The following is a 12,404-nucleotide window of genomic DNA, read 5'->3' as shown; positions in this document are numbered from 1 at the left end:
AAAATTAAAAAGAGAGAGAGAGAGAGAGTGCAGTCAAGACACAAATCTGAAACAAGCAAAATAACCACAAACCTTTAGAAGTCCAACCAACTATTCCTCCTACTGGCAGAGAACACTACAAGAAAAGTTAAGCAGATTTTTTTTTTTTTTTTTTTTTTGCCACTTTTTAAAAATAATCATTACATCCATGTGCAACAGAGGTTGATTTTATGAAGGCTGCAGAGATTTCTGCATGAATGCCTGGGAAAATTCACCTTGACTAACCAGTCCAGTCTCCTTTCCAACACAAGGGGCTGGGACATATAGCTCAGAAGGATCCATGAAACACCTTTTCCCAGTGCTATCATTTTCAAGCATCGCAGAGAACTTCTAACAAACTATAGGAAGGAAAGAATCAAAGCTACAATTACTGTAAAAAAGAGGTGGAATGAAAGTATCACTACTATATTTGAAGTAGCAGCAGCAGAGATGGTTACATTAACTCTCAGCAGGACCATCTAGCAGTCAGGATTTGGTGGTGTCACCACCACATCCTGAGTGCGATTACAAATCAGGTAATTTTACCCAGGAAATAATTTTACCCAGGAAATCACAGACCAGGAGCTCTGTGGAGAAGGACCTAGGAGTCCTGGTGGACAAGAAGTTAACTATGAGCCAGTTACGTGTCCTGGTGTCCAAGAAGACCAATGGCATGCATTAGGAATGTGGCCAGCAGGGGGAGGGAGGTTATCCTCTGCCTGTAATCTTCCCTGGTGAGGCCACACCTGGAGTACTCTGTCCACTTCTGGCCCCCTCTTTTCACAAAAGATAAGGAACTACTGGAGAGAGTCCAGCAGAGGGCTGCAAAGAAGACTGGAAGACAGAAGCATCTCTCACATGAGATAAGGCTGAGAGACCTGAGTCTGTTTAGTCTAGAGAAAAGAGGACTGAGAGTGGATCTCAACAATGCTTATAAATATCTACAGAGTGGGTTCCAGGAGGATGGGGGGAGTCTCATTTCATAGATGCCCAGTGACAGGATGAGAGGTAACAGGCCCAAACTGGAACATGGGAAGTTCCATCTGAACATGAAGAAAAACTTCATTACTGTGAGGGTGACAGAGCACTGGAACAGGCTGTCCAGAGAGGTGGTGGCGTCTTCTTCTCTGGAGACAGGCAAAATCCACACAGAAATCTTTGTGCCTTTATGACATTTTCAGAAAAGCAAAGTAGGCATGTGTCCAGAGAGAGAAATGTCAAAACAATGGTCATCATGTAGATTTCATTTACCATCTCTCCACTGCCGAACTGATTAAGCTCATATATATAAAGATAGAAAAGCAGACCAAAGAGTCTGAAACTTCAGCTTCATTTTGTCTTTCTGCTTTTCGATAAGTTCTCTAAGAAGCAGAAATTACTGTTTCCTCTTTCTTCCACGCTATACTTTGCTTTCCATGGCAAGTTTTATCTATGTATTCCCACAAGATTACCCAAGTAAAAACAACAATAAAGTATTTAATGTGAGCTTCTTAACAGTAACTGGATTAGAGTGGGCCATTATTCACATAGGTAAAATACTACTCATCTTCAGAAAGAATGGTGACCTACTCTAACAATTATCATTGGAAGCTTCAGGAAATATTTGAATTTTGTATCTGTGTTCATACATGGAATAAAACACCTGCATTCATATACAGACACCACCTGCTGTTGGCTTCTGGAAAGGACGAAATATTTGGGCATATGCAATATATAAGGCAATACCACCTTTACAGGATCCTAGCTCAGAGGCAAATCTGCTTTGATGGAAGCTGGGGATACAACAATTCAGTGTATAGTCATAACTGCATTCCCAGTGTCAGTATTCTGTCAGCACTGGAAGATGTAATAAAGGGTCTTCACTTCTGTGAAGCCACTTGCATCTGGGTATGAAGTAAAGTTTGTCTATTCTGAATCAATGCACAAACATGGCTGGCCACACTAAGACCAAAAGGAAGAAGGTCTAGGCCCAATGTCCACTATTTACCCAAATCTCCACACTTTGAAACATATAATCATAGAATATGCCAAATTCTGAAGTTGTAAGGGACCCATGATCGTCAAGTCCAACTCCCGTCCCTGTGTAGGGTACCTAAGAACACCACATGCCTGAGAGCATAATTCAAATGCTTCTTGAACTCAGGCAGGCTTGGTTTCTTCCTACACATATAGAGTGCCTCATCTACACACTGACCACCAGTTTGTTTTCACAGAATTGGAGAATGGCTAAGCTTGGAAGGCACCTCCTGTCTAGTACACCCACTCTTCTATGAACAGGGTCACCTACAAGTTAGTCAGGGCTCACCAGTCTGGCTTTAAGTATATCCAAGTATGGAAGCTCCACATTACTCTCTGAGTAACCTGTTCTACTACAACTACCATTACAGTAATAAATAAATAAATAAATAAATGTTTAAGTAGATTTTCTTTTTTTCTTAGCTTTCTTTTTTTCCTTTCACCTTTTCACTGGATACCAGACAAATATTTTTCACTCTTCCTATCAGGTATTTCTAAAAATTTAAAAGATGCCTCCTGAGTCTTCCATTCACCAGGCTAAACAATCCCAGAACTTGAGTTTTAGAATTCAATTACCTAGAGAAATGTGCTAGTGCAGAAAATGCTTTCAAAAACAAACAAGCAAGCAAGCAAACAAACAAACAAACAAAAAGCTGTTACTGCTGAAATTTGAGGTTGAAATTTAAACCTGTTCTGGGATATCTGACTGACAAAAGCTGCATATTTGCAGTGCAGACACTTGGTTAGGAGCTACACCTTCCAGCTGTGAAAACAATCCTATATCATTGCCTTTGACAGCTGTGATAAAGTGTACTGAGTTGATCATAGGTTAAACCAAACTTGGAGATTCCCATCCTGTGTAATTTGAATCGCCTTTCTTTATTTTAAACATCAAACTCAACACAAGATTGCTAGAGAATGGTGGACCCACAAGAATTAATGGAGTGGAATCAGCAGGTTTCTGCTGAGCAAATCTCAGCAATAAGAATGCTGCAACTGCTAAGCTTTCTACATTTTAAACAATCAGTAACAATACAATCTTCAATGAAAAAAAAAACCAAAACATTTGACTTTATAATTCAAAGTATATTCAAGTACATGATGAAAGATTAGTGTAGAAAATGGGGTAATTATCGTGTCTCAGCTTTGCCAGTTAGTGATAAAAAAAGAACATCCATTTCTCCTCAGTAGACAGTAAAGCAGTGCCACCCACTGCTTTTCCAGGGTATTCCCTTGCCTTGTGAGACAACTGCAGAAACCTGACTTTGGTACTCCACAATTAAGAAGTTAGCCAGCTCCTCCCTCACTCCAGCACCAGGCTCCTCTACTAGGTTACACAGTTACAGGGATATTTCAGTCATTAGTAAAGCTGAACAAAAGAAAAAAACCTTTTCTACTTGCTCTACTACAGCTGAAGGCTGAATCACAGAAAAAGTTGTGTTTTTTACCCTGAGAGCAGGAGACTATGTTACCTTTCCACAGCTGCCACTTGTATGCAACTCAAACTAAAGGTAATACCCTATTGTGCCAACTGTACAAATTTTCTAGAGTCAGAGGATCAAACTTTTTTTTTTTTTTAAATGTCCATTAATTTGCATCACCCCTTTATCACACTAGAAAACAAGTATTAATTGCTCACTTTTCAGCTAGGTCACATGCCTAAGCAGTTTATCTTCCTCTAAATAGAACGTTTGTGTAATCCAAGGTTCAGCAGTGATCAGAACTAGTAATACTCACACACTGCTAGAAGAAAAAGTGTGTTTTAAGAACTTCCTTACATTAAAAACAAATCAGGAGTCATGCACATATTGCTTTATCTAGAGTATCCTCTACTGGTAGAAAAGTCACAACTAGAGTTAATTTGAACCTAGCAAAGTACCAATCAAATAAGACTTCATCTTTCCTTAGCAAAGCACTCTGTAAACCAGTTTACAACAGGAAACAGAATCCCTAAATTGCTCAGGCTGAACAATGAACAGGCAAGTATTTGCCTGTTCATCAAGTCACCCATGGTTCAGTACTAACAAGAACCCTGGAAAATTCAAAGAGGTCACTGTGTAAGGAACGATGTAGAATTCTACACATGCTCAATGACTTCAAAAGCAGACACACTTTGTGTGTAGGTAAATATTTCTAAGTCGTTACACCTGTACCTTATTAATCTGAGATCCTAGGGTTTTGGTTCAGCTGTGGTCCACTAAAACCAGCTAGAAGACGGATATCCAAGTACCAGCAATAAAAATGTTAAGGTATCTACAACTGAAATCAAGGTGCCAAACTAAAGGGAAAAATATAAGACTCCAAATACATTTTGGAGCATTCTCTGGCGTTCCTGAGTTGACAGCTTAAAATGTGTATGCACGTTCACAAAAGAATCTTTAGAAGCAAGTTTTATCTGGTTGATGTTGCTGCTCAATAACAACTTAAAAAATTCATTTGCAATTTAACTACATTGCCAACCACTCAAACACTTTGTGTTCTGAGCTCACTTTCTCTTTGGAATGAGTAAGAACTTGAAATAACTAATTTCAGATTCTAAATTAGACATGTTTCACTCGTCCTAAATATGAAGAAAGCAGCTACCTAGTGACATAATCAGATGGTCATATGAGTTCATAGTTTGCTGATAGTTCAATACAAAGATGTGGATCTGCTGAAAGAAAGTATTCACATGATTTTCAATTAGTGCAATACACTTCATTCAATATACAATGCACAGAGGTATTTTAGACATTTATTTTTCATTATACAATATCATGCATATAAAATACAGAAATGAGGCCCAAATACCATAAAATATGAATATAGTGTTTGCTAGACAAATACTTGACTAAAAAGAAGGCATATTCTAGCCCATGCTTCATAGAGTTACAATGAAGTTCAGGTACATAAACAGAAATACTGTATTGCTTAAATGATTTACAACTCTTTAGGTCTGTTCAACAGAAAACGAACCAACAGAAGGAGAACTTCATCATTAAAGCCTTTTACACTACCACCTTCCACAACATCATACAGTGGCTTACTGTCTGTACCCCAACAGATATTCTTCCGAGGGTTATTTTGAATAGTTTCTACAGTTAAAGCTAAAGTATTTAGCTGGTAACAAAAGAAAGCGAAGTATTTTCCATCAGTTACTACTGCTTGGGATACAAAAGGACGGGTCACATCTGCTTCATTCCAGAATCCTATAAAATAAACAAACTTTAGTTATACAGGCCTTGAAATTCATATCAGCACACATTAAATAGCAGAGATAAAGAAAAATAATGGGAATTGCAGCAGTCACTTAGTAGAGGGGAAAAAGTCCTGTCGGCTATAGCAACACAAGCATTCTTCATAGAGACTAAAACTCAGTAATTAAGGATACTTCCCTGATCGGGAACATGGAGGCATATTTGTACTCTGTACTCAGTTCCCTATCACTGACTGATAAAACCAGAACACTGACTGGCCAAGCAACTTTTCAATTTCCGTTAACACATTCAAGTCCTGCAAATTATCTGATGGGAAATGTCTTTTGCCTATTCTGTGCTTCTCAGAGGGCAGTGGGAAAAGCACACATATGTATGAGATAGTTTGGACCAGCCAGGCAACACCAAGACCACCATGTTAATAAATATTAATGTTATTAAGAAGCCCCACTGAGCATAATTATTATTTTGAAAATATTTTCTTTACATATTTACACAAGTGTGGTAGCACACAGTAATAACCTTAAAAAATATTTAGTACTATCTGGCAGTGAACACTGCTAGAAACTATTACAGAAAAAAGAAAAACATTAAGATTTGAATCACACTGCCCTTTTAAGTCATAATGTGCTTACAATTGCAACCAGTTAGAAGCCAAGACTTACTTGACTTCAGTGTCTCTTGTTCACATAAAAATCAAAGCTTTCAACATACCATTAAAAACAAAATTTATGCAGAGCAAGGAATATACATTCTATTCAAAATATTAACTACCATCTGTTGTTTCATAAGTGGAACTACAAACCAGCAAGTAACTTCTAGTAACACTAGATAAGAATTATGTATACATGAATATGCAAAGACTTATCTGACCTATAAACCCAGGTATTCCTGGATTTTATGATAATCATTGGCATAAAAACATAAAGTAAAACTGCTGACAGCTTTCTTTCATTGATTATAGTTTTACGGAAAAAACATTTCTGAAATAAGGGGCCAAGCAACATAAATGTTTCAGGAAACAAAGAAATAAACTCCTTGGTATCTACCCTTTCTCCACAACAGGTGTGGAGTGAATGCAGGATTATGGATTTTGCAGTACTGTTATTAGATAAGAAAAATTACTTTTATGTATAATTTTTCTTAAATCAAGGTATTCCAAAACTTAAACTAGCTCCCTTGTTTAAGGTCTGCTTTAGTCATTGGTTCAATTATATTTCCAAACACCTACCTGACAGATGTTTTTCGAGAAAAACAAAGCATGAGAAAAAGGTGGTGAAGAAAAAGTTTAGGGAACTTTACAATAGGCATTTATCACCAGAAAGAATTTATCGAGTTGACTTTCTCACCTTGATACATTGCTTGTGCTGCTGTCCAGGCAAAGAGACTTGCTATACCATTAGCTCGATAAACAACTTCAATCTGATCTTCAAGATTTGCTCTTATAAATCTCTCCCGTTTTAGCTTATCAGGAATTAGATGAAACTGGGTGTGTCCATAACAGCATGGATCTGCTACCTTTGATCCTGTGTTCCCCAAAAAGAAAAAATACAGAGAGCGCTCTTTATTATGCAAACACGTCTCTACTATCAGACTCCAAGTTAAAACCTGCACTGTAGATCTGTATAATGCTAAGATTCCTCCATTTGTTGGAGGAGCCTGGAGTACTTGTCCAACTCCAAAAGATCAAGAGTTCAAGCACTAAAATGCCTCCGAGGAGACACATCAAAATTTAAAGCCAGTTAACTGCCAATTTGCTATTCAAACCAGCTCCTTCAAGCAAATCTGGACATGACTACCACACAAACAGGAAAATGATACTGGCCACTGCCTAACCAAAAATGATTCTCAATAAAGACTCTAATACTATACATATATATTTATACAGTACATTTCTATATAAAAATATACAAACGTGTTTTTTCTTTTCATGCAAGGACAAAGGTGTGAGTGGTGACGCTTGTTTTGGAATTCTTTGTTTGTTGGTTTTTTTTATACAAAAAAAAGTACTTAACAATTTACGACTACAAACTCTTACCTATAAATACCTTGTTTTCATACTGTTTTTTGAATAATGGCAGTTTCGATGGCTTGTGATCAATAACAGGAACATCTCCAAGATCTGATTCCAGTGGTACAATCTTGAAGGAAGCAGAAGAAATGTCATGACACAAGTCACACACTTGTCTCACAATATTAATATGAAGCTTTCTGGTCAGAGAGCAGAAGGTGCAAGCTGTGCTTGCACACAGCATATTTATGTAGCTTTAACTGAAATTCATTTTTTGCAACATAATTTCTTGTCTTGCAAAGAGTACTACATACATGCATCCTGTACTGATTGATGTCTGAATTTTCTGCAGTATACAAAACACAGTGTGAAATGGTCCTAAGAAAGCTGCCAATCAGTATCATCTTCAAAACCAGAATCTGCTTCTGTTGATAGCCAAAACATTTCTAGCAGAAGTCAATAAACTAACCCTGAACCAGCAGAGTAAATTTACATGTGTTCAGTGCTTTGCTCTATGTAAACATTTTTAAATGCCTAAACATTCTTCCAAAATATCAAGGTTTGTAATATCTGACAGTACTAACCAAAGCAAATGGTACAATTTAGCTAGCAAGAAACATTCAGCATTTGCTGTTTGTGATGGAAAGTGAGCAAGAGAGACCTTCATGGGCCAAACTATCACCAATGTGTAAACCTGTAAGAAATAGGTTAGGATACTCAATCAGATTCCAGAAAACTGAGCATTCAAGAGAACAACTGCTAAGAAGTACAAACAGGTAACAGAGCTCACACTCAGATTATATTTGCTCTATTAGTCCCACTTTCTTCTCAATTTCTCTCAAGTTATTTTCTTCCACTGAGAATGTTCCACTCTACATTGCTTATTCTTGCCTCTACTTACAAGCATAAAGTTAAAAACTCCATTTTACTAAGTGTAACAAACCACATCTCATATAAAGCATAAAAATGTCCCACTTCGAGCTCAGAAGACTGTCTCTGTATCTACAAAGCACTTACCACAAAAAGGTAAGGGCATTCACACTAGAAAAATGAACAAATGCAGTACATGCCTTGATTAAGCAGGTCCTGCATATACTACCTACAGCGGGATTTCAGTGGCTTTCAAAAACATCAATGCAAATGCATGTGAATAACTTGCTGTTTAAAATATACACACCTCTGGAAGTTGCTTTGGTACACGGATCTGGAGGTGTGGCTTATCATCTATCTGAAATCGCACAGGATCAACTCTACCCTTTCGATGTCCATGAACAACAACTTCCTCACCATGATGCCAGTAGTAGTTAACTTCAGGTTTCAGATCTGAAACAGAACAGAGGAACAGAAAGAAATAGAGACCATCACTTTTGCCTTTAAAACCCTCCACATTCTTATACATTAGCTGCAGCAGAACATAAAAAACAAGATCCACTCGCACCATGCGGTACGATGGGGACCCGTGGTGGTCTAAACAGCTCGGCTACACCAGAGGCACACCTGCCGGGAGCACAGCACAGCCTCACCGCCCAAGGGCTCCAAAACCCCCCTCCCACGCACCCACCCCCGTTCCGCACCAAGGGAGGAGGCAGCCAGCAGCGGGTTGCAACCGCACAGGGCAGCGGCGAGGGAGGAGACGAGCTGCGTAAGGAAAGGCCCGGGCGTGTGATCCTGATCGCGGTAGAGAAACGGCCGCTTTTTATTCTGGTAGAAGCTCTCCTGCAAGAGGGCATCGCAGGCGAGAGAGCGGAGCTCGCTCATATCCACGTACGGCGCCGCTCCCGCCGCGGGCTCGGGGGTTTGAGCAGCCCCTGGTGCCCCCGCTCCCGGCGTCAGGGCTTGAGGGGATTCGCGTCCCGCTCCTACCGCGCCCTCCGGGGCCTTGGTGGCCTCCGGCGCCACCGCTCCCGGGGCGCTCGCGGCTGCCGAGGCCGCTCTCGGGGGCAGCCCCGGCAGGAAGACGGTCTTGGTGAAACTCCGGTACCAGCGGTCGGCGTTCAGAGCGAAGGTCTGCGGGTAAACCATGTACTTGGGCCGCTGCAGCAGCCCGTAGAGCCGCAGCTTCTCTTCGATCGTGGCCGCGGCGTGCACCCGCTGGTGGAAATGCTCCAGGCGCCGCCGCCTCGCCGCTTTGCTCTGCGCCGTGGCGGAAGCCACTATCGGCGGGTAGAGCGAGTCAGGGGGCTGCGGGGGGACCGTGGACTCCGCCTGCGAGAACCAGCGGCGGCCGGGCCATAGCAGCCGCTGCCCGCGGCACGCCGCCATTTCGCAGAGCTGAGACACAGCGGAAGAGCAGAGTCCCGCGGATGCGACACTTGATTGGCCGTGGGGAAACACGTGATCCAGCCAACCACCAACCGGCGAGCTTCTCCTGGAGCGCAAGACCAATGCCGGGACAGGAAGAGGCGGGGCCTTCGGCGAAGCGCGTCGCTGATTGGCCCCGATCTTCCCCGCTGGGGGCAGGGAGGGAAGGGTCTGCGTGTCTCAGGCTCTGCGCATGCGCTTGAGTACACGCACAGCCTCTCCTGGGACGAGAACTACACTTCCCAGTATTCAAAGCGGGAGATGAACCGGAAGTGCAAACCCTCAAGACGGCTCCCCCAGTGGCGGGATTGTGTCATCCCCGGCTCCGTAGCTGTGTCCCGGAGTTCCTGGCCAGAAGCTGTAACTTCTCCCGGGCAAGACGCCATCCTTCAAAGAGAGGCCCTCGTCTCGTACAGAACCATAGTGTTGCACGGACAAGGAGCCTTTACTGCTTTCGTTTGAGAAGACAACATTTTTGAACCAATGTTCTACGTACTCCTCTTTGGATTTAATTCCCTGCCATGCGCCCAGACTTCCCCCATGGTTTGAAAGACTGACTGCTCACTCTTAATGAAAGGGATAAACTGTCTCTAAAAAAAAAACCCTGGATTGAAGCCTTTTCTGTACAAAGCCCCTTACAAGGACAATAGGTTCTGTACAAACAAAGTCAAGATAGTTTATTGGCAAAGTCTGGAAACTTGGAACATGTTCAGCTTGTGAAGCACAGACTGTCCTGATCTCTGCATCTGTCAGTGTAAATCCTGGATCCACACCAACCTCACAGTAAAGAATTTCTTCTCAATGTCTAACATTTATCTCCCCTCTTCTAGTTTTAACCCATTACCACTTGTGCTGTTGCTACATGCCTTTATAAAAAGTCCCTCCCCAGCTTTTCTGTAGGCCTCCTTCAGGTACTGCAAGGCCACTGTAAGTTCTGCCCCAAGTCTTCTCCAGGCTGAACAACTCCAACTATTTCAGCCTGTCTTCATAGGAGAGGTATTCCTTGGGACAGGGCCCTTCATCATCTTCGTGGCCCTCCTCTGGACTCACTCCAACAGCTCCATGTGCTGGACACTGTACCCCAGGTGGGGTTTCAGGAGAACAGAGTAGAGGGGAAGAAGCATCTCCCTTGACCTGCTGGTCACACTTTTGATACATCCCTGAATACGGCTGGCTTTCTGGGCTGCAGGTGCACATTGCTGGGTCATGTTGAGCATCTCATCCACCAACATTCCCAAATCCTTCTGCTCAGGGCTGTTCTCTGTCCATTCTGTGCCCAGGCTGTAGCTGTTCTTGGGACTTCCCTAACACACATGCAGGACTTTGCACTCAGTATTGGTGAACTTTATGAAGTCTGCACAGGACCACGTCTCAAGCCTGTCAAAGTGTCTCTAGATGGCCTGTCTTATCTCCAGAGTATTGACCACACTACACATCTTAGTGTCATCAGCAAACTTTCTGAAGGTGATCTCAATTCATGTTGCTGATAAAGGTGTTTAACAGAATTGGTCCTACTACTTATGCTTGAGGAAGGCTTCTCATTGTTGGTCTCCATTTGGACATGGAGCTGTTGACTGCTACACTGAGTGCTACAAATCATCCAGTTTCTTATCAACTGAGCAGTCCATCCATCAAATCCATGTCTTTCCAATTTAAAGATGAGGATGTCAGGTGTGACAGTGTTGAATGCATTGCACAAATCCAGGCAGATTACATGACAGATACATTACAGCTGTTCTCCCTTTGTCTGCTGTCATTGGGACGACAGCACAAAAATCCACCAAGTTTGTTAGGCTCCATGGTGCCTAACATGGCACCTCTCCATCGTGGTGCTGTATTGTTTGCCACCAACCAACTCCACATTTTCTATGTACCTTTGCAGAGCCTTCAGGAGGATCTGCTCCATGAACCCACTAGGCACAGAGGTGAGGTTGACTGGCCTGTGGTTTCCTGGGTCTTCTTTTTTCCTCTGTTTAAAAACTGTGTGTTTGTTTTTTTGGTGGGGTTTTTTGTGTTTTTGGTTTGGTTTGCTGTGGCTTGGTTTGTTTTTTTCGCTTTTCCAGTCAGTGGGAACTTCAACAGGCTGCCACAATTTTTCAAGAATTATGGATAGTGACATATGAACTTCATCCAATGCTGGGGGGGGATGGGGAAGAATTTCCTTCTTGCAATCCCTGCCTGTAGAATCCCCAAAAGAACATTTGTCTCAGAACAGCCACACTGACAAAATGGACACCGTGCTCGGGTGGAGGCCTCATTCGATAGCCATCTGGACTCTGTTCTCTTAAGGAGAGACCTTCATTTGGGTGACCACCCTCATAAACAGGGCCCTATTCTCACAGGAGCAGCCACCTCCTTTAATGGCCATCCCGATAAGCTGAACACTGGCCTGGCAAGGGGAGTTCTGTTTGATGGCCACCCTGACAGGCAGGACACTGTCCTTATCCGATAAGGGACAGGAGCAGGTGAGCTGTACCCTGCAGAGGCAGAGTGACATCTGGTGTGTGCCCCAGGTAAAGCCACTGGAGAGGGCACGTGTGCAGAAATAAGGGTTATTGCTTTGTCATCCCATCTGGAGGGGTCCAAGTGACCACCTGGCTGTGCAAGATATGGGAAAGCCCCCCTGAAGTGGTGGGGTCAGGAGGCATAAAAGAGGAATACTCAAAATGCTGGATGCACACCTGCTAACTTTCTACTGAGACCATCACTGGATCCAAGGGTGGTGGTACCTTTCCTATCTCTGCTTTATCTCTCTCTCTCTTTCTCTGTGTCTATTGTAACCTGTTGTTTTGACAATTTCCTGTTTTGCTAAATTGTAATGCATTGCTGTGAAAGTGCTATTTTGTTATGTTCTGCTATTTGTA

At 42.3% G+C, this 12,404-nt stretch overlaps 1 protein-coding gene across 1 annotated transcript; it reads right to left on the bottom strand.

The window, feature by feature from the left end:
- Positions 1-4,741: 4,741 nt before the first annotated feature.
- Positions 4,742-9,544, bottom strand: MRPS30 (mitochondrial ribosomal protein S30). The gene is made up of 5 exons (XM_071730528.1): positions 8,814-9,544; positions 8,417-8,562; positions 7,267-7,369; positions 6,578-6,754; positions 4,742-5,222 (listed from the first exon to the last, which is right to left on the bottom strand). The coding sequence occupies exons 1-5, from the start codon at positions 9,499-9,501 to the stop codon at positions 4,954-4,956; spliced, it is 1,383 nt and encodes a 460-aa protein (XP_071586629.1). The 5' UTR covers positions 9,502-9,544; the 3' UTR covers positions 4,742-4,953.
- Positions 9,545-12,404: the final 2,860 nt, after the last annotated feature.

The sequence above is a fragment of the Heliangelus exortis genome, chromosome Z (assembly GCF_036169615.1).
Source record: "Heliangelus exortis chromosome Z, bHelExo1.hap1, whole genome shotgun sequence".
NCBI classification, from domain to species: Eukaryota; Metazoa; Chordata; class Aves; order Apodiformes; family Trochilidae; genus Heliangelus; species Heliangelus exortis.
The sequence above is the reverse complement of the archived record's forward strand: the minus strand, read 5'-3'. Positions and strand labels throughout refer to the sequence as shown.